The following is a 24714-nucleotide window of genomic DNA, read 5'->3' as shown; positions in this document are numbered from 1 at the left end:
TAATTAAAATTTCAATAAAATTTTCGTTAAAATAAATTTTAAAAATGTCTTATTTATATTGAAATGTTCTTATATTGAAATGTTCGCTAAAAAACACATTTAACAGCGCCCTCGTATTAGTTTCTTATGAAAATATCTCAACGTACATAATGTTAATACCTTGAACAAAAGCTTATACAAATATTACCACGACAATGAATCTTTTTCTCTCTCTCAGTAGGTTCTTACGATTTTCATTCTTATTATTATCATTGTTGCAAATGCGTGTATCTTTGTCTACGTGTTACATTGTTTAGATGAGTACATGTTGTTGATTGTATCTGTGTATTGTAAATCTTCTTGATAATCATAGTAATAGTAACCTGGAAAGTAAATCTTTATTAATATTAGTAAAAAGTTACATATAAAGCTATATCAAGGATGGCTTTTATAGTCAGAATATTTATGTATATAGCTATACTAGAGCAGTTTGTTACGTCTAAAACCTAAGGATAATTTTTAAGAAAGTACTATAGATATAGTGACATACAATAGTTTTTATTTAGCTTTTTTTCTATATTCGCATCCTATATTTTACTTTCATTTTTTTTAACTAAACACAAATAACAATAAGATTTTTTTCTTTTCTCAACAAAAAAGTTTTTATGAATGATATCTGATAAAGCTTTTGTTATCTTTTAGCCAGAATGTGATGTGTGTGACATTAGTTTTTTTTTAATGTCTGAATTTAGGTTGACTTTTGCAGTAGTTGTACTGAGAAATTATTTATAATTTTAAAAAGTAACGAACATTAAAATAAGGACGTTTAATTATAAATACCTAAGCATATTGCGTTATATTGTAGTATACTTATTATTGATAAAACATATTACTAATACGCCTACTTATTAAATTTTTCGTATATGTAAATGTAAATTACATTAATGAAAAAAATCAATTTTTCTCAAATTTGACGTTTAAGTCATTTCCTGAAGAGTACTTTGTATTGCAACTAGGGCCAATGGTACATCAATGTATTATATTCAAATTATTATTTTTACAAGGAAATCAGATAAATAAGTAATTTATTTTATATTTACTGAAAAAATAAATTAAAATGATTTTTTCTTCCGTATATTGATTACAACCAATATTGAAATTTATAAATTATCGCTACAAGTTCCTGGAAACATATTATTTTTGTTCTGTATCTTTTATTTCAGTTTATTTTCTGTATAAATAAAAATATTCGTTACTTAATTTTATTTCAAGTATTTGCTAAATACTTTAGAATTTCAACAATATTTTTTTATTTACAATAAACTCTGAATTTAAAATTTTATTTTTTAACACTTTTTAAAGAATTTAAAATGTAATCTTTATTATAGTAACAAGGATTTTTCAATGAATGATATGAACATGAATGATATGAAGAGTACACAGTTAAATAAATAAACAGCCTTTACATTTTATTTGTTTTTATATCCATTGAAAGTAATGAGATTTTGTCATTTCGTTTGTAAAACACTGAAATGTTGATCGTAAACTCTTTAAAATATATAAATTTATATTGGTCCTAATATATTCAACACCATCTAGCCAAATGTCCGTGTCGTGTGCCTATCTGTCAGTCTGTATGTCTGTCTGTCTGTCTAGCTATCTGTATGTCTATGGTTTGTTTGATATTGAAAAAAGGCGATTTTGGTCGATGCTGTATCCTACATAGAATATGGTTTTAACAGATATAATTGTTTTTAAATGCCAGTAAGGCAACAAATTTCGACATAAACAACTCTTATACGAACCAAAATTTCTCTTCAAATTTTATGAGGATCATAATTAACCCCACCCATAAGGTCCCCCTCGCAAAATTACTTAAACTTTCATTACCAATATAAAAATATGAAAATGGCGATAAAAATAAATAAAATTTTTTCAGGCTTTTCTAGTCCTCAAAACGACTTTTAGTGTATTATAATTGGTATATAATTTTCAAAAAAATCTTAAAAATTTTAAAATGGACCAAACTAAACGCCAAGCTATTTTTTTAAGATTTTTCTGTATAAAATAAAAATTATGACAATTTTAACATCGATAAAAAGCGAAAATAATTTGTCTCTCCAACCCAATAAAAATTATTTTTTGGATCACTTGTCAAAAATTCTTCCTATGTAGAGATGAATCTTCCGAAATACCCTCTATTTTACTGCATACCCGAACTTAAAGCACTTACTTTTTTATTAATTTACTATGTGTTTATTAAAATGAAAATAAGAAAATGCCATTAAATTTAAAAAATGTTTGAATAAATGTATATGTATTTTGCTTTGTGTATTTGTCGAAGATGAGCTTGACAAATCCTACAAAAACAATGATGACAAAAAAAGTATGTAAATTACATCTGCATAAAAATAAATGTCTGTATGTTGATTGTAGTTGCTGTTGTTTTTTGTATGATAAAAAAGTAAAATAAATTTTACAAATGTAGTACATAGACAAATGTGTAGATGTACACATGAAACGTAAAATGCAATATGCATAATACATTAGGGTGATCCCGTTGTAAGATGCCGTTTGACAGATATTTATGATATTTATAATATGGTGTCAATATCTGATGAGCTGGTAATATAATAAAAATTACATTTTTTCTTAATTCTTAATAGACATTGACTTCAAAAATATATTTTAAATTTATTTTCATATAAACCATAAAAATATTTTTGTGTTACTATATTCCAAGATTTTCTAGGTAAAGCAAATAACTAGTTGTAATGAATTATTTCAGTAATGAATTATAAGCGACTGTATAAAGTATTTGACTCCAATGACATTGTCGTGTTGAAATAATATTTTCAAAATTCGACAAAGAGTTTATTCTCTTAATAAAGTCATACATTTGTATTAATATCAAACTATCTAGTGGGTTTTAAGTCATCACGAATAAACCTTTTGTTAAAAAATTTTAAAGTAATTATCACTTTAGCGACGCTTTTGTGGACAAAAGCTGAGACAGACGACACTTTAATGTGATCCAAAAAGTAGGCTCTAAAAAAACATTAGCCAAATATACATTGACTTTTCTAAAATAGCTTTTTGTCTATAATTTCGTTATAATCCTAAGACAAATTCACATACATAACATACTTAACTAGAGACTTAAGTATATAGAGTCAATTAGAAAAATTCACATACATAACATACTTAACTAGAGACTTAAGTATATAGAGTCAATTAAGCATGTATGTGTATGATCTTAAAGATCACCAAAAAGGTCCATATATAACGGAGATATGAGAAAAATTTGAGAAATTTCTAACTTTCTTGATGCTCATATAAATTATTTTTGTTCTTTCTTAATACTCATATCAATATGACAAACTTGGGTAAATAAAATTCGGCATTGGCGAATATAACCCTTTAATATTGTTTTTATTGTGTATAAATTCATATAAAACCATATGACACAATTTGTTATATTGCTGGAAGCCAACAGGGCTTGTGGTTCAGTGTTTTGGCTTTCTCTATGTTAAAGAACGTTTTGCTTTAGCAAAAAAAAAACTATACAAATTGTGTACATACATATTTATATAGTTGATGTAGAACAATAAAAAATATGTTTATTTGTTTACTTTTTTTCCCTTACAGTTTTATAAATTTGCCATGTCTGAAACCAAAAAAAAAAACATTTTATTTGCTTTAATTTAATGAAAGTTACTACCTATTACACAAACATACTGACTGACACACTATACATACACACACAAATATTCACATACAATAGTGGTTCTTGAAGCATAAACAAGAGTGTATGTTTTTGTGTGCAAATTTACAAGGTTGCTTGTTACTCTGTGTGCCACTGGCAAAATGGTGGGAAATTTGCAACAATTGTTTACAGATGAAAATAAAATGTAATAGAACAGTTACAAAAAATAGAAACAAGACAGCAATTGTTATAATAAGTTTATGTATACAAAACATCTAAACACTCAACCAGTCATAAAATAAGACAACAAGATTAAATGCATGAAGGCAACATGAATAAAATGTTCTGGGTCTACGTTACGAATGAAAATGGAAATGGAAAAAAATGGTCCAAATTATATGACAATTGTTTAGTATCTGCTGTACGCAACAATTGAAATTGTCTTCATAGTCTGAATGACAATTGAAATAACGACTATGAATTATTTTGTATTATATTGCAAGTATAATAACATTTATTTTCACTATTAGAGTAAGAACGTGTGCGATAATTGACATAGTGGATAGAGAGTCAGATATTTGTTTTTATTAGAGATAATATTATATATTAAATTTTTTCTAGGAGTAACAGTTGATATTTAATTTAATTGCTACAGTTTTCTAATATTTATTTTATTTTTATTAATTTAGAAAGAATAACTTTAGTAAGTAATTAATAGAAAATACCACAACAACATCATAATCAGTGATTTTTGTTTTAATTTATCACCCTAGTTCAAGGAATCATTCGTTCATTCGTCATATATGAAAACACTATTTTCTGTTTGGTTCATATGATCCCACTGATTTTTCGCAATAGAGGTATGGTACGTTCTATGTTCACATGAATGCCAAAGTTCTCTGTACAAAATTTTAGCAACCATTCATCTAATGGTTTTCACTTTTATTTAATTATATTACTAGTTCACCAATTTATTAAACAAATGTTCAGATGAATGTCAAACTTCGTTGAGGACTCTAGATATAATAATTTTCTACACAAAAAAATTTTTTAATTATTTATTATGGGAGTTACAACAGCCCCTCTCCAAATGTTCTCATGATATCTTGAACTTTTGTGTTTTATTTATATGCCCCCTATTGCTAGTCTGCCCATAATTTGTTCCAAATATTTATGTTGATACAAAAGTGACTCTAAAAAATTTTTTGGGACTCTAGATTTTCTATTTTCTCAGATATATAGAATTGCTTTAATAACTGATTAGCTCAATTTTGTAATCAATACCAATGTGTACATATAAAAGCGTATCTAATTAATTAAATAATTAAATAAAACTTTTTTAAGGTTCAATTGAGAATAATTAACTTCAATCTAAAATGCGATTTTTTTTAAATTTGTTAACAAAAATTTACAAAAATCTAATTGATATTTGAATCCTTATAAATTCAAATCTTATTCGTTTACAAAGCAAAAAGGATTATAATGAGCTAAAATTAATTTATATACTATACACTTAATCCAATTAAAAGCGAACAAAACGAAAAGAAATTCACAAAAAAATTTGTCGCAAATTAGAAATTTTACGAATATAAAAAAAACAAATGGTAAAATCAAATAAATCAAGGATACAATTCGATGTATTAATGAATAAATATCTAAGTATGACTTAACAAACACTTATAGTTAGTAAATTAAATGAGTTCTTAAGAAAAAAATATATAACCTCCTCAAACATAAGTATTATAAGGATAGTACCATTTTTAAGCAGGTAAAAAAAGTTTCTTAAAAATCATATATAAATTACATTAATTCGATAAAGTTTCCATTAATTTCAAAATTCTTTAGACACATAACAGCGGTTCCTTACTAACATGCACACACGTGCTTATGGCATAAACATACATACACACATATACTATGTATGTAAGTATGCAACAGATTGTAAACAACTCTTACATTATATATTTAATGAGGCACACTAATGTGATATTTCCGCATCAATGCACCATTATCATCAACATTATCAGATTCCTCAACATGTGTAACGACAACAACACCAAGCAACCTCATTTAAAATATTTAACAACATTTTCATAAATGTCCTTTAAAGATACTAACAAGCAAAATACATTTACATTTAACTCACAAACACACGTAATAAGATTTGAAAACCTTTATCTAAAAATTTTCAGCAACAAAAAAAAAACTACTACAAACTGTTTTAAATCTTAATTTTACGCAATTTGTTAATGTCATATTTTTTTATATTTCAAGGAAAGTCCTTAACAGGTGCTATAAGGCGTAACACCGGATTTCGCATAAATGTCCTTAACATGTGCTGTAAAGCGTAACATTATATTTTTATTGCAACCAAATGTTAAAGAGTTTCTTAAAGATTTAAATCTATTTTTTTTAGAAAAATATTCATCACTATAGTTCATCACCAATGTAATTTGTAAAAGAGAACATTCGTCATTAAGTGTACACTCGTTTTTTCACATGTAGTGGTAGCGCATGTCTGAGAGTAAACTTCTCAGTTTGTTTATCAATCTCCGGCCAAAGAAGCACGTGTTTATGTTAGGATATCCATATTCACCTCTCTTTCTGCTGGGGAAAGCTGTTAACTAATACATTTTCGAAAAATGTTAAATTGAGTAATTTTCATATTATTGTCGATAAAGTAGTTAGGTAGTTAGTTAGTTAGTTAGTTAGTTAGTTAGTTAGTTAATTAGTTAGTTAGTTAGTCAGTTAGTTAGTTCTGTAGTTATACAGAAATATACGATACGATGTAGTTATACAGAAATGCCGATAAAGTAGTTAGTTAGTTAATTAGTTAGTTGGTTAGTTAGTTAGTTAGTTAGTCAGTTAGTTAGTTGGTTAGTTAGTTAGTCAGTTAGTTAGTTCTGTAGTGTGTTAGTTAGTTAGTTATGTAGTTATACAGAAATATACGAACAGAATTCACAAAAAGAAAACTAAAACTAAATAAGTATCCAGAATATATATACTTTATAGGGTCGAAAATTATATTATAGAAATTACAAACGGAATGACAAACTTATATATACCCTTCTCACGAAGGTGAAGGGTATAACCACATATATGTACATCCGAAAAAACTATACATCTACATATTTTCAAGGTCATGTAATACTTTAAAAATTTACGAAAATTTAATATTATTTCATCTCTTTGACTAAATAAAACAACTTAAAATTTTTTCAAAGAAAGTTATGATAACAAACACTAATATAGCATTTCTAACCATCAACTGAAGAAGTATTTTTACCAATTTCTCTTTAAAGGGGAATTTCCCCACCCAGCAAATTGACTTCAACATAAAAGCTTTACAAACTCACATAAACGACTAAAAGAGCACAAGAGGCATATCAGAAAAATTCTCTTTTTCAAAATAAAGTAAAACATCAATGAAAGCTACAGGCATTTGGTAAACTGATAAAATTTATACAACGACCAAATGAAAATTTTTGAAATAGTTACAAACGAAGGCTAAAACTAAACGGACGTATACAAAAGTGAGGCGAAATCTTTATAAAAAGTTTTAATTGAAAATCAAGAAAATAAAGAAGAATTATATTATAGAATATAGAAAGAAGTGATGAAAGATCAAATTAAAAATCATCAAGCAGCCAAATATTAAGAAAATATTATGCAAAAGTAGTTAAATAAAAAAAAATTTAAATATTGTATGATTTTAAATTTAAAGCAAAAAATTTAATTTAAAAATTTAAAAAATAAATTGTTAAATAAGTAATGTGCGCACTGCCACGTTAAAAGCACGCCACAACAACAAACAGTTTGGAGAAATATGCTACAATAATAATATTGTTGTTTTTATTGTTTTTTATTATTATTATTGGTGTGGCTCGTTATTGTCGTTGTTTCCCAGAGTTTGAAATAAGAGGCCTCCGGATATAAAAGTGTATATCGGTATTTGAGCACATAAATATATAAACACATACATATATGTACACACATACATATATATGTATGTCAGTCGCTCATCGTCTGTGTACGTTCGTTTTAAAAGCATAAGTGTATCTATGTGTAAAAGTATGTCTATGTTTGAGTATGAGTAAATACAACAATTTCAAATAATATTTGGTTTCAGTTCAGTGGTGTATATTCATCTAGAAAATGATGTGAGTGAAAGCAAATGTATGTATGTTAAGTGCTTTAAAAGGATTCAAGGATTCAACTATAAAAACACAAAAAGTGAAAGTACTTGTGTTTCAGCTACCAGAAAGTGAAAAAAAACACAACAACAATTTAAATGGTTTTAAATAAAAACACAAAAGAAAACGTAATGTGAAACTGGTAAAAATGAAATCTAATAAAACTGTTTGTACTTACAAAATACACAGTATATGTAATCATTTATATTGTAACTAAAATATTTGCATATTTACATAATATAATGAAATAAAATAAAAACAAACAAAATGTGTTTTAAATGTAATATAACATGTGAAAAATTAAATATAAATGCAAATACTCATATATATAATGTGTTATAATAAATCATATGAAAAAAAGAGATTCTGTTTTATCAGCCTTAAAATATGCCACAACAAAAGAAAAAATAATTGAAGCAAATTTATACTATAGAAAAATATATGAAAAACTGAAACTTGTTAAAAATTCTAAATGTCCAAGTTTTTGTGTCTAACTGGCTCTTACATTTTAACAAAAAATGATAAATGATTATTTTGCCCAAAAAAAAACAACACAAAAAAATAAAATTCATGACATAAACAAAAAAAAAGAACAAATAAAATCTAATATTATAATAAATAAAAGATAAAATATTTTGGGATTATTTTTGCCTTTTTGCTTGCTAGAAATTACCCCTAAACAAAGAATATCTTGTAATATATGACAAATGTTAGAAAGGGATTATGTGGCAATGAATAGAAATACAAATCTTACACAATAACAAAAAGAGGAATTGTTCAACATAAGTAAAATGAATAAATCAAACAAATTGAATTTCAAAAGTTAAACTATTAAGAATTTAAAGTCAATAAAATATATGTAAGCCTTTAAATGGCCAGACAAAAAATAAGAAATTTCGAAATAATTTTCGAGTTTTTCCCTTAAGATATCAAAAATCGCTTTAGGGATTGTGCAAACTGCAAATTGTATTACTCCAACCAGCTTTTCAGTTTGTACGACCAAAATTAAGTTTATATTTGTTCGCGGTTTATCTGTGTCATTCTTAATTTCTCATATATTTTATTCAGCAAACATTATTTAAGATAAGTTAAAATTATTATGATAATTCCAGATTAAAGGAATGCGAATAATATTATAGGATCATGTATTATATTGTTCTCACTGGCCAATAAAATTTGTTAATGCCAAATTACTTGTGATAAACTTAATGTTTAATTTTTTTTTTTTTTCAACGTAAAAGAGGGAAAAATGTTAACAAAAGGCTGAGTTGTTCTTTTATAAAAGAAACCACTGTAACTTTTTTGTTTAATTTGTGTCACAGTAAAAAGCTTTTTTTAAATCGCAGGCAATAAAATTTGTTTCTGGTTACATATTTTAAAGTTATGTTACTTATTTGTAGTAAACACAACAAAATATCCAAAAAACTAAAATTTTTAAATTTTATTTATTTTCAAAAATAAACTTAGGCTATTTCTACTAAAAATTTTCACTTCTGGTTCTCAAAAATTTTATGTTTGCTTTTGACATCCTTGAAAATTTTTTGAAAAAAAAAAAAAAAAAAATATTGGGAATACAATAGTGGACGCGGCATCGCTGGAAAGTGGGTAGTTAAGAATCAGTCGGCGTAATATTATTAAAAATTTTTATATTTCGCAAACTGTAACTTCTATAATCAAATCAAGTATAAATTTAATATCATTGATGATATATCTGGAATACTGGAGTCATCAATTTTTTTTTTTTAAAATATTTAGGACACCAAATATAACGGTCATGGTGTATACCATATACCATATCTGCGATATTATAACATTTACCAGCGCCACATACTTTAAAAATAACTTTAAATTTAATATACTTAAATATTTAAAAATGAATACACGAACCCCAATACTTAGTGCACATGCTTGAACAAAACAACATATTAATTATATTTAAACTCGGTCTGAAAAAAAATCAATCTTTGGATTCTGTGAATATTAGAAATAAAAAGTTTTATTAGAGCCAAAACTTGGCATTTACTTGAAAATTTTAAATTAAAAACTAGCTTAATAAATAACATTCGCCTTATGCTAAAATTTAATAAATATCGAGAAAGTTTATATAAACCCTCCGTCACTCGAATTGATAAAATTTTAACATTTATGGCAATAATTGAAATCTATCAGAAGTTATAAATTATTTTCTAATAAATAAAATGGATCTGCTTTATCTAGCCAAACTTTATAACTAAAAAATAAACAGAAGAACTGAAAGTCAAATTGAATATAAGTACATCATCTTTGGATATGTGGTTTTAGAAATATTTCAAATTTTGTATTCTATACATTTCCTTAATTACGACCCATACATAATTATACAAACATCGTTCTATGAGCTGGAAAACCCCAGAAATATATGGCAATTCCATGAAAAGGTAAACCACGATTAAAAAAATAAAACCCTTATAACTTCGGCATTTTTTAAGATAATTCAACATAATATGTAGAACCAAAGACGAAGACTGTTGAAAATTTTTGAAATCGGTCTATTTCATACAAACGGACCCGAAAATATCACTTTTTAGCTTATAATTCTGTTAATTATAATACTATCTTTTCAAAAATCGGCAGATATAAGCCTAAACCTTTATGCCGATTTTCATAACGATTGGACTCATTTGACCCTATTCCATTCACTTTCATACTCCTTTTGATTTGTTCAAATGTGTGTATGTATATATTATAAATATATATTTTATAACCTAAAAAGAAAATTCAGGAGAATAATCTGTCACATACTATGTATCACGTACGATATTTAAAAATGTTCATTATAAATTATATTAATTTTTTTTCATTTAAAAATTATGGATTACTAATGAAAAATATATCCCATAGTGTAAGAAATTAAAACAAAAAAGATACATCTGCAGATTTCGCAGATTTTCGTAAATATTTACATGTACTTTAAAAACACTTCCGTTTTTTTCCTTATTTTACAAAATCTATATCACTCGTATTTTGAGTTTAGGACCAACTTAAACGAAATTTTATTGTACCTTTGATACCCATAACTAATTAAATTTTTAAACAATATAAAATTGTATTTTAAATAAAATATAAAATTTTAATAAAATATATTTAATATTAATTTTAATATTGAAAACCCATTCAACATTTCGAAAACCAACTATAAAAGTCATCATCACATGTTTTCGAATAAAAGTTTGTTATATGTTAATATTTAAATAAAACTGGCACTCAAAGATTGTTGAAGCAAGTAATTACTGTAAATTTTTTTTGAAATAGAAACTTTGATTTCTCCCCAACTATTTAGTATTTTGCTCATATTATTTACTGTGTTTGTTTTCTCTTAGCCACTACGAAAGCCCGGAAAAAACAGTTTCTAACTAAAGTTTTATAAAACATAAAAAAATAGTTCAAGAAACTTTTTGCTGTTTTTTTTTCATTCTATTTACATTGATACAAATATTCATATCAGTACCATGTGCATTTAGTAAAAATAGAAAAAAAATTCTTTAAGCTTTTTGTTGCCCTGGTAATATCTATCAAATAAAATACATACATATATATTTGAATAACAAATTTCAAACTAAACAAAACAAACAAATAATATTCCGAGATTTGCAAAAGAAAACCAGAAAAAATATATGTATATAATATATTATTATGCAAATAAAAATAATAATAAAAACATTTGCATATTAGAGAATGTCTATTTCAATAATAAAAAAGTGTGTCATTATTAAATTAGAAAAATATTAAGTAATATTGAATTGGAAAAAAGGAATAATATAGAAATCTACATGCATATTATACATATATTAAATATTCTCTGCCTTATTTATAATAATTTATGGAAGATTTATTGAACATTTTTTTTATAAAAATTAGTCTTTAACCTTTGATAAAAGTTTATAAATAAAGTTTGATAAAAGTTTATAAATAAGATCTAGGTTTTATTCCAAAAATTTTTTTATTTTATAAACGGTTTATAAATCAAATTTTGTGTGGAAAATTTGTTTTATAAAATAAAATGTTATTTATGAATAAGGCGTTATGTAAGTGTGTATAGGTTAGTATAAATTCACAATCGGTGTTTTACGCTTTTATAGTAGTATGCAGTAATTTTTTTATAATTGATTTGTTTTAGTTTCAAAAAAAATTTATTTGAACATTTTTATGACATACAACGATACGACATCTTTTGTTTACACAAGGTAATAATTAAGTATACCAAATAAATTAGCTGAGCAACAGGACTGTCATAACTCAAAATGATATAATTTAGAATTTATTATCTTAGAATGTTAAAAGAGTTTAAATTATTCATTAAATTAAAGTGTTTCATATTTAGAAACATAAACCGTGAAAAAAATTAATTTCTTTCCTTTCTTGAGACGTTATAACTCATCAAGACAACTTTATTTTTAAAATGTTATATGCCATCTAAAAATATATTCTGTCAGATTTAAAATATAGACTTTAAATATAATATATATATTTTCTCTTTGAGATATTTTCAACTTAAGTTTGAATTAATAACAAATAATTATTAAATAATTTATTATTATTATTATTTTTTATTTATTTATATTTATTATTAAACAATTATTACAATTATTGTATTTTTTGTACACTTCATTTTAATTTTACAAAAAAAAAATCAATTTTTCACATTTCTCTTATGAAAATGATGATGAGTGATGTTGAAACGTCGACGAAAAGTTGTGAAATCTATATTTTTGTTTATTATATAATTTACAAACATTAAAAACTATGTATATTTCAAGAGTTCCATAAATTTTCAAGCTTTAGCAAAGATATCTCGAAAAACATGTTAAGCTTTTTATTTAAAAATAGCATAATGCCAAAAATAGCATTTTCTATTTTTGGCATTATGCTACGATCTAAAATTTCAGATATGATGGTGAAAATCTAAAAATCGGTAATTTTAGAAACATTTAACTCAATCTCAGGATTTTTACTTATTTAAAATTATGTTGGCATGTTTTACATTTTTAGTCGAATATTTCAAAGTGATTAATACCGAAGAGTACTGAATCAACTTTTGATTTAATGACTATATATATTTTTGTTTTTCATATATTTTTATGAAAATGTATGTTCAATTCAAATGCATAAACGGTGTTACAAACATCAGTACAAACGCACAATACCCTCCCTACTATAGTGGTATAATTGTTTTATTGAAATTTTTTTAATAATATTTAATTATTTTTTTAACTTCTAAAACGTAAACACATTTTTTTAAACTTCTACAATATACTATTTTAATTTCTAGAAAAATGTTGTAGAAAAATGTTCTCAAATCAAAGAAATTTTTCGATAAATTTTTATTAAATTCTGAATTAAAAGAAGAATTTAATAAATTTTCAACTTAAAGAAAAAATTAAATAAATTTTCGATGAATTTTAAAGTTAAACAAAAAACTCTGAATTTACATTTTTTTTTTGAAATTCTCAATTTACAGTTAAGTTTTAGATAAATTCTCAATTTAAAGAAAATTTAAGATAATTACTCAATTAATTTTTTTTATCGCTATACTTTTTTTAATATTTAAAAATGTTTATATGTATTTTCAAATGTATTTAGTTTGAATTTTTTTATCCATTTTTTTAAATCTCTTATAAAATGTTTTATTTAGGTTTAACTATGCGTATGAGTGCTATGTATTGTTTACATGAATTGAAAATATTCATCATACGCCAACAGGGAAAGAAGATATTAATTAATTTAGTAAAAAACTAATAATAAATATATTTAATTACATGTCTCTCATTTACTATAAGAGCAATAAATAACTCTTTAAAAAATCCAAGGATTAAGAAAATAAAAGCAGATTAGTGTCTAAATTCAGAGAATGAGAGGAAAACATTTTTAAAATTTTATATGAAAACTACTCGTGTAATTTCACAAAGTCAGAAAGTCTTTAAAAACAACATAATAGACAATCTTTGGAGATCTGGATGTTTGATGATAATACGTGGAAAAAAGTAATTTTTACAACAACAATAACTTAAATTTTATTTAGTTTTTTGTTACTGGAGTAAAATTTACAAATGTGTTGTTTTGTTATTTAACAAGTATAAACCACCCTAGATGAGATGCTCAAATTGAGCAAATTTATTTGATGTTATATGGAGTGGAATTTAATCTGAAAAATTGAGTACATCCAGAAACTAAAAAACTTGGATTATGTTTAAAATCTTGCCACATAATCACAAACTAAAATATATATTTTACTACAATTATTTAGTAAAATTGCGATGTCAACAAATAGGATTTTTTACATAAATTATTACAGCATTACAGAATTTGCTTGTTTGACCTTCATTAAAAATACCAAAAGTAGAAAAAATCTGGATTTAATTGAATAAAAAACCACAATAACAAATTTAATTACTAGTCTGAAAAAGTTTGTTTGAGTTTGGGCATACATATATGCGTATTGTTAGATAATTTTATTTATTTTTTGTTAATTAAAGTCATATTTGAAAAAACTCGAGCATTTGAATGAACACAACAGATAGCTATTTTAAATGAAAGCACTTATAAAAACAAATAAAAAACACTACATAAATTTAATTAATTTAATTTTATATAATAACATATTATAATTATTTACAGCAATACAAATTTTATAGAACTAAAAAAATATACATATATATAAAAACAGAAAAAATTCAATTAAATGCAAATGACTTTATTCCACCAGAATAATGATTAATTAATAATAATTGAATTTGGCATTATTTAATTTTAAAGAATGTAACAAAAAACACGGAAAATTTTTTCACAATTTAAAATGTTTAAAACTGCTTCAAATTCGCTCAAGTATGTAAAGCATCAAAATGTGGTTTAAGTTTAAAAATGTTGCCACACTCATAATTGAAACGTTTCATTTATTACTAATAACAATTCTACTCGGTAATCCATTCAATGTTAAACAAATTGACGACATTGTTGTGATGGCTTCCACAGCAAAAACGACTCTTGCAACAATAATGGCAAATAGTGCTACTACAGCTGCCGACAAACAGCAACCATCAACACCCTCAATACTGACAGCTGCATCATCATCATTATCAGCAGCAACGTCTCTGGCAGCAACAACAGCAGTAACATCACCATCATTATCCGCCTCCTCATTGTTTTTCTCGGAAGAGAGTGTTGATAATGGTGCTGCCACCAACAACAATCTTTATGATTCAACATTTGCACAAGCAATTGACAGAAATGGTAAGTGCTGATGTGAAAACAAATAAATTCTATTTATTTTTAAACGGAAATTGTCGTATAAATTTATTTGGTATTCAAATTTATGCACGAATTCAAATACATTTGTTAGTGTTTGATTAGAGAAGTTTTAAAACCACACTACAATAAAATTTAATACAAATTTAATAGAGAATTTATGTAATGTTAATCTAAGCAGTAACAGAAAAACAGAAGTAACGACTACTGTTTCTAGTATTACGTTTATTAAGTTCACTAATTCTCAAGAATTTTTGATAAATTCTTAATTTATAAACATTTTAAAAGAAATCCTTATTTTAAAATAAATTTCGATAAATTCTTTATTTATAGACAAATTCTATATTCTATAAATTCTATATTTAAAGAAAATGTTTGATATACTCTTATTATATATAAACGATTTGATTTAACTATCATTTCTCTAGTCGGCAAGCAGTGAAATTAATTTTATAGACCAAAAGTTAACTCTTTTGTTAACACTGGTTTCTGTTATAAGTAGAATTGATAAGGCGGTAGTTTGTTCAGTAACAGAATTACCCTGTGCAAATAACAATAGATTCTGGTAAAAACTGGTTGCAGAGAAACCGGGTCTAGTGGAATATGTTGTAGTATTTAACCTTCTCTTAATTAATTTTTGCTAACAAACGATTTTAGTAGAACTTTTACTAAAGGAACAGTTTCTAGTAGAACCTATTGAAGAATTGATAAATTGTGAAAATATGTTTAATTTGTATGGAAGATGCACCATATACATACAATATTTATTTAATTCTTAGTTCAAAAATTTATTATGCATATGTTTACTATATTGATGTCAAAGTTTTTAGTATAGTTCCTCTATTTTTCGAGATTTGAGAAATAGATTCATATGGGAAGTATCTATGACATGTCGGTTATTTTTCCGAAAATTATTCAAATGGCTTCTAGCTCAATGGTTTCCCAGATATACAAAAAGTGAAAAAATATAGAACACCCCTTGTACGAAATTGACACCAAAAAGTTTATATTTTTAAATAACATCCGTTGTCAGTGCGGCTAAAGAATGACTTTTCTCTGTAGTGTGTTGTGCGGTCCACTGGCCAATCTACCACAAGTGGATGTGTTTTTAAAAAAAGACATGTGTTTCGCAAGAATATACGGGTATCGGGAACAAGTACCCTAATTTCTGAGGAACACATTCCATTGTAGTATCAATAGTGAAATATACCCCACGTTGCGACAGTGTTCCAGTAAATCAATACAGTTGGATATTCTACTGTCACTGATAAGCGTTAATGTGTTATGTGAATCTTGCGGTTATTAAAATCGAATCGACACGACCCTATTCCAAGATTTTTATCAAGTCGTCATTAAGCTATTCATTCATTTTGCATCTCATTGTCCTAATCTATAGATGACTTGGCCTATAATTGATTGAATAAGAAAGGCAGATATTGCTGTCATTCGCAAAGGGGTAGATAGAGTTGGAAGTTTGACATAGAATGCCATTTATGACACCAAATACAATACAAATTTTAAATTCAAATGTCTTATGCCATACCTTATCAAGTGCCTTAGAAATATATAGAGACCCCACTTACTTCCGCCAAAATTGTGATTGCAATGACAACATTTCTCCGAAAGGATTGCTACTAGGTCTTCCATAGAACGACCTCTAGGTATTTAAATACATGACAAGATGGAAATTTACCATACTTTTGATAACTTTAGAAAGTGCTGAACAAATTCCTATTGGCGATAATTTTCAAGGTTATTAGCCTCTCCCTTTTTTCATACTGTAGCTGTTATAGTTTTCCATATTTACGCCATTTGGTATTGGCTAGCAATATTGGCGTGATACGTGCCACGCTTATAAATTATAGTTCACTAATTCTTTTTTATTTAGTAAGTGGGCGAGGCACCTTACTCCATCGGAGTTTCGAAGTATCCAGATATACAGGAACACACTGTAACACTACGTTTAAAATTATTTGGAAATACATCTTTATGCTATATTGCAGTTTTAAATTATTTACGGTTGACCTATTTAATAATTATAAAAATTTACTTTTTGCTAAATAGCTTTACATTTAGCCAGTTAAATTAGAAAAAATTTCCATCTTGTTACCAAATACATTTAAGTTATTTTAAGGTCATATATATTTATTTACTTTGTGAAAAGTGCTTAAAAAATGTTAAATGTTTTCTTTTCCACTATTAAAAAAAATTGGGTTGGTATATTAATTTTATTATTCCATTTGAAACACATAGAAACATTGATCATACACCTACAAAAGTATATATTTTCGATCTATATTAAATTCTAAGGCGATCAACAAATATTAATATATAAAAAACTTGTTAATTCAAAAAAGGACCATTTTTGACTTAACCCATATTCCAAATATTACCCTTATCTTAATAGGATAACATTTTTTATGGCATATCGTTTGATAGTGGGTAAATGAGATTTGGCTCTGCCGAATATAACACTCTCACTTGTTTATTTTGGGGAAAGTAAATATTTATAATTTTGTTTGTCTAAACATGCAAACTAACATACATATACATATGTATGTATTAGAGTATTCAAACGTCATCCGGTTAATAGATTAATTTTTGACGATTAATCGTTCGGATAAATGAAAATTGTCAATTTTCAAATAACGAATAAACCGAATAATTTATACCAATTAACCTTTTAAGAAAAACTCACTATTTAGTAGTAAAATTACTATATATTTTCTACAAAATTTAATATTTTTATAATAAATTTTCTTCTTTTCTTAATTTCTTCATAATTTTCTATAATAAAGAAAATTTATTTGATGATTTTTGAAAAGAAATCATGGAAATAATTATATCGCTTTTATTTTAACAACCAGTTTTTTGGGAACATTGTTGTGTTCTTAAGTACATATTTCTAATTAGTTTTTCAGTATCAGTTATAGTTGAACTAGTGTTCAATGGAACGTATGAATTCTAGAACTCGTTGAAAATCTTAAACATTTCACATAAACAGGAATAATTTCTAATTGTATCTAATTGTTTATAAACTATGCAAAAGTTATTTTCAAATATGAAAAAATCTATGCGTGCAGGAAACTGTGGACAATTAGTATTAACTCTGTGTATTCAATTTTTCATAATCAGCTGTAATGATCCTGTAAAAGGACTTTAAAGTTTAAAAGACGTCCGATTTCAAAAGATGGAATTCCAAATTTATATTAAAAAGTTGGTATTGATATTAATTTTAAATGAAGCTGAGTTCCTCTGCTTCAAGAAAGAATTGGAAATCTTAAAGAAAATTTTTCACAAAAAAGTTAAAAGTTTTTGAGTCGAAAATGAAACCTATTTAAATTTAACGTCTATTTCGTTTTTTCTCTAATTGAAAGAGGTAAATAATATAGATAGAATGTACAAATTCCCAGCTTTCATTTGATACCAATAGTAGCATTATAAAATACATATAAAAATTTTAAATATTCGTTCGAAAACTTCGAAATCCTTTTATAAGGATATAAAGATCGGAGTACGTAATTCTGTAAGTGGAATCTATTTTCACATGCTTTCAACTTTTCCATGTGTGAATGCTTTTTTTCAAAATTGTTACAGGGTGTAATATGAAGAAAATTATTGTAAAAGGCAATAGTAACATCCAGTTTCCTTTTATTCGAATAACCTTTTATTTTATTAACCGGCCAACGTAAAACCTCAAATAATTATTTGTCGAATAAACCGAATAAGACAAAAACCCGAATAATTGAATACACTAGTATGTATGTATGTATTGCATACATTGGACTATATGTATTTTGTATGTTTAAAGTATACTGTAATGAAATTATAAATTATGTATGAAATCTGTGAACAACTGGATGGTTTAGAATTTATATATACTGCAGCTTAACACACAAGTGTATAGGAAACATGAATATTTATGTACTTACTATATACATATGTATGTTTATGAATGAGTATTCTTATGTTTATATACAATAGAATCTCAGACTATCGGCTTCAAACTGGTCGTTTAGCTACATATAAATTTAGAGTTATTTGATTGTAAAATTAGCTATATCACAAATCAAATCAATTAACATCTGATTTAGGAATAATAAATACAACTGTTATCACGGCAATGATTATTTTGATTTCAAGTAAATCATTGTATTAATGTAATTGATTTCTAATTTCAATAACAAGTAGTTAAAATTTTAAAAAACAATGTAATAAATTAGAACTGCTGGGATTTGTTTAAACAAACCAAGAAAAAAAACTGCATTATATCCTCAAATGTACCCAAATGTAAATTGAAATGGTTTTCAAGTAACAAATTTTACCATAGCTAAACCTTTTCAAAATTTGCTAAATAGAAATTTCTCTTAACCTATATGATATTAAATTATACTATTTGCAATTGATATTTTGTTTAATTCTGCTTTAACCCAGCTGTTTTTACTATTTACACAGTAATTCTATGGAAAGTAAAAAAGAAGAAGAAAAAAAATTAAATAAAGAAAAGCATTTGCAAAATATTAAAACTCAAGGCTTATAAAACATTTGAGTTAACAGCACAAGAGGTGAAGGTTAAATTGTGGTTTTTTGTTGAAACATTTTTTTTCGATTATGAAATTGTGTTTTTCTTTTACACAAATTCAAAAGCACACACAGACATTATTCATAAAATACATATAGAGCAACAAATCTTTCTTTAATCCATTTATAGTATGAGTGTGTTTGTATTTGTATTTAATATAAATGTTAACAAAATATAAAATACTATAAAACAATTTGTTGCATTTAAGTAAAACTTAAAGGGAGAGAAAAAATAATACATATATATGGGCAATTTCGTGTCAAGTGATCCAACACAAAATATCTATTTGGATTGATTGTATAGTAGGCCAGATTCAAATTTCAGCTCTATAGGTTAAGAAGTGCCTGAGTTAAAGGGTTGGTCATATAGAGTTTTTTAAAATGAGTGTAACTTTTCATTTATTAGTTCTAGTAATAATCGGACAAAATATTTATTTTTATTTTTAATTTTTTAATAACCTTTTTTTCAAATTGTTTGTTGAGTTAGTTAACTTCATACTAAATTTTTCATATATGCATATAAATATTAAGGCATTTAAATAAATTTTGAAATCAAGGATTTATTGAAATATTTCCATATTTGTCGGAAATTATAAATCAGTAATTTGTCAAACATAAGAACATATCAAAATATTCTATACTCAAGAATTTATCGCAAATTTTTACAAAATTCTCGTTAATTTGAAAATTAATTGAAAAGGTAAACAAACTGAGATTGGATCCATTAAGAATGAACGAAAATTTTCTATATATCGAGATTTTCGAAAATTTTAAATAAATATAGAAAATTTCCTATAAATTGATAATTTTTCAAAAAGTTTCTATAAATACAGATTTATTAAAATTCTTCTAGAATTTTTCGAAAATTTTAAATAAATATCGAAAATTGTTATGAATTGAGACTTTTTCAAAAAATTTCTATAAATTGAGAATTTTTCAAAAAGTTTCTATAAATTACAGATTAATCGAATATATTCTATAAACAGTAAAATTTTAAACAAAACAAATCTTCAAAAAATCGCCTTAACATTACAGCTTAAAGTTAAGAGTGTAAATGAAAATTATTTTAAAATTTTTCGAAAATTTGAAATAAATATCGAAAATTGAGAATTTTTCAAAAATTTTGTATAAATTACATTATAAACAGTAAAATTTTAAACAAAACAAAGCTTCAAAAAATTGCTTTAATATTAAGAATATAAATGAAGGATTTAAGAAAATTCCTCTATAATTTTTCGTAAATTTTAAATAAATATCGAAAATTTTCTATAAATTGAGAATTTTTCAAAAATTTTGTATAAATTACAGATTAATCGAATATTTTCTATAAACAGTAAAATTTCAAACAAAACAAAGCTTCAAAAAATTGCTTTAATATTAAGAATATAAATGAAGGATTTAAGAAAATTCCTCTATAATTTTTCGAAAATTTTAAATAAATATCGAAAATTTTCTATAAATTGAGAATTTTTCAAAAATTTTGTATAAATTACAGATTAATCGAATATTTTCTATAAACAGTAAAATTTTGAACAAAACAAAGCTTCAAAAAATTGCTTTAACATTACAGCTTAAAGTTAAGAATATAAATGGGACAAAAAACTACATTTATATTAATCAGCAAACAAGCAACAACAAAAATAAACATATTTCTGGTTTTGAATTTTAATATTTAAAAGTTTTTTTTTTTCTAAAAAAAAACAACAAAAACTTTCAGTTAAAGAAAACTAAAAGAATAGAGACAAGATAGAAAAATGAAAAAAATGTCAAAAAAGAAAACTGAGTATTTATGTATATGAATTTGATTAGAGCCAAATACTAAAGAATAATATCTTTGGCCATAAACATACAAACATTTGTAGTTGTGTATAGAATATCTAAAACCAAAATTATGCCAAAACAGCAGAAAAACAAACTTTTTTAATTAAGGTTGTCCATCATGTAAATATTGGAAAACCAAACAGAAATTCATTGCCACAAACAATCATTCGACATATAAAGCCTGGTGATGTGCTAGAATGAAGGAACAAAATGAAGGCTGACACCAAACAAAAATTTAACCAAAAATAAAATGGAAAAAAATAAAAGAAAAATTAAACCCGAACTCAAAATAAATTCTTATAAAAGAAATAAGAAAATAAAAAGAAACCAACAACTTACATATAAACACAAAAAATGTTGAACATGATTAGAATATATAGGCCAATTAGGAAAACATACAAGGCAATGTAGCCATGGTCATAAACACAAAACTTTTGGATTTTCTTAGTCAACAAACAAGGACATTAATACATACATACATATATCGGATATTTTCTGAGTTATGTCAGTTTTGTAGTAAGTGAGCGATATATGTATATACGTATGTTATTGTTATTGAGATATGTTGTGTTAAACTAAATTTTATACACATGTCTAAGGAAGAATTAAATTTCAGGTTTTATTTACAAAATGCTTTATGTATATTTAATTTAATATGCATATACTCAGCAAAAAAAAAACTTCCAAACAAGTGAAAAAGAATTAGAATTGACTCTATGGAAGTTCTGAAAAGACCTGCAGAAGTGACGATTTTAATACAGGATTTTATAGGAGATCCCTGCTTATTTGACGCCAAATTCCTTGCTTCTGAAGTCAATCTTATGAAGTAATTTTTATGTTCTTTTATTTTTGGAATTTATTTGATAGTGAAATTATAGTTTTATAGAATACAATTTTATGACATAAATAATATTTAGAAGAAAATATGCTAATATGTTTGTATTATCTCTTTTACTTTAAGAGATATTTAGTTCATTTTTTTTTTGTATTAATTCTTTTACAAACATCATCAAAAAATGGGAGGTATATTGATTTCTTCATTCCATTTGTAACACATCAAAATATGGATCATAGACCCACAAAAGTTATATGTATACTTATGGTCCTTTTTAAATTCAAAGAAAATCTAGCCATCTGCGTCTTTCTATCTGTTGAAAGCACGAAATAGAGAGTAAACATTTTACAGAAATATTACCAATAGGTATTGTTGACTTGTATTGGTATTGACTGGTTTAAAAATACCAGTATAGCAATGAAATTAATATTATACTTTTTCTTAAATTTTATTTAATCATAATATAATTAATATCATTATGTTTAATTTCGCTAAAATTTAAGAAAAAAATTATACGAAAGGTTTTCGTAATTTCATAAAAATAGAAAAGGGGCTTATTAAATAATATTTCGTATTATACACGGAATTTTTATAAATATTACGAAAATAGAAGTTACGAAATTTTTTTTCGTAAAGTTGAGCATGGATTATTTTCAGTGTATAAGATCTCCTTAAGAAAATTACTTCAATGAAAATTAAAGCCTCAGAAATATGAGTCAAAACCTCTCTGTTAACGAATGGGATCCATAATTGGCCCTACCATATAAAGTCCTTTTCAGAAAATTAATTTACCGCTCATTACTAGTTTAAAAGAACAAATACGATAATGTAATTCAACAAGAACATGTTTTGTAAGAACAAAAATCTTTCTACCCAATTTTATGAGGATCGTTCAGTATTCAACCCTTCAGAAAATGACTTTAGCTGTCATTACGGGTTTAAAAATACGAGTACACCGATGAAATACAACACAAACAAGTTTTAAACGAAATGAAATCCCTTTACCAAATTTTATGAGGATCAGTCCACATTTGACTCTATAACCAATGAGGATAGTCCATTACTGACTCCACTCCTTTTACAAGAGACCAGACGTGTGAAATTTTTTGCATTTTATTTGAGAATTCCAGAAATACCAAATTATTTCCAAAAAATAAAACTTTCTAAAACACTATTGTTAATAAAATATTTAAGAAAGAATTCGTTTGAGAAAAAACTAAAGGTAGGTATTTATTAAGTTCAACAACCAATTCCAATTAACTAATGTTTTATAAATTAAAATACACACAAATCTATTAAAAAAGGATAATTGTTTTATAAGCTTATTTTATATTCTGTTTTAAAATTATACACTTTGAAAAAGCAAAAATAGTACTTATCTATTACTAAATAAAGAAAAACATTTCCTTTTAACTAAAAGTCAAGTAAAAGGGTTGTGATGTCTAGGGAATTTATTTTCCCTTTTTAATATAAGTATTCCAGCAAGTAATTGGTATAAAGATATAAAGTGAATATGAGAATATATATTAGCTCAGCACATTACAACTAAGATAAAAGGAATTGTAAATCAACTAACATTATAAAAAAAAGTTTAAAGAATCAACTTACAAATACTAATTGAAAAAATAATACATTTTCTATTTCTTTTTATTTCATACATATAATAACCAAAGTAAATTTTTTTCTTCTGCCTTAAATGTTATTAATTTCGCATTATTTTTAGGTTATATTAAAAATGTTTTCTCTAAAAATATTTTTCTTTTAAAAATTGTTTCATAATACATTTTTACTTCATTATTTAAAACAAAAAAAATTTTTATACAATTTCATTTGCTCTTATTAATTTTAAATTTGGTTCCTTTGTTTTCTTCTCATAAAAATTAATCAACCATGCCAAGAAACTCATATTCGAATATTAATTTAAATCTATGTTTGTTCATAAACATAAAATTGGGAAAGAAAATAGCAAAACGATAGAAACACATCCCATGTTTCAAGTGAATTTATTGCCTCTACTAACCCAAAGTAAACTTATTTTTCATAAATATTATGTATAAATGTGCATATGTATACGAAAATAAGAAAGTAGCAAAAAGAACAACAAAATTGAAATATGTACCAATAGATGATTTTTTTAAAAAGTTTCATAAAAGGAAGCAATCCAAAGTATACATAATCGACATTGTGGAAATAATAGTTAAAGTTACTTTGTAACTTATATGGCAATGACTTGTATTTATTCAACAACTTACTTTTTAATGAATAGTATTTACTTTTTAGCCTTTGAGATTTTGTTTTAGAATATGGTCTTTAACATA

At 25.1% G+C, this 24714-nt stretch overlaps 1 protein-coding gene across 3 annotated transcripts in view; it reads left to right on the top strand.

The window, feature by feature from the left end:
* The first annotated feature begins 7198 nt into the window (after nt 1–7198).
* The window catches only part of LOC111690858 (putative GPI-anchored protein pfl2), a 44707-nt gene continuing 27191 nt past the window's right edge, over nt 7199–24714 (top strand). Inside the window, exons 1-2 of one of the 3 annotated variants that reach the window (XM_046953063.1) lie at nt 7199–7360; nt 14533–15144. In XM_046953063.1, coding sequence (XP_046809019.1) covers nt 14757–15144 — 388 coding nt within the window. In that variant the 5' untranslated portion in view covers nt 7199–7360; nt 14533–14756. Of the gene's footprint in view, nt 7846–14532; nt 15145–24714 lie in introns of all 3 variants that reach the window. The other 2 variants (XM_046953062.1, XM_023453434.2) reach the window with 2 other exon arrangements.

The sequence above is a fragment of the Lucilia cuprina genome, chromosome 5, assembly GCF_022045245.1.
Source record: "Lucilia cuprina isolate Lc7/37 chromosome 5, ASM2204524v1, whole genome shotgun sequence".
Classification (NCBI taxonomy): domain Eukaryota; kingdom Metazoa; phylum Arthropoda; class Insecta; order Diptera; family Calliphoridae; genus Lucilia; species Lucilia cuprina.
Note: the sequence above shows the minus strand (reverse complement) of the source record. Positions and strands in the feature narration are given on the sequence as shown.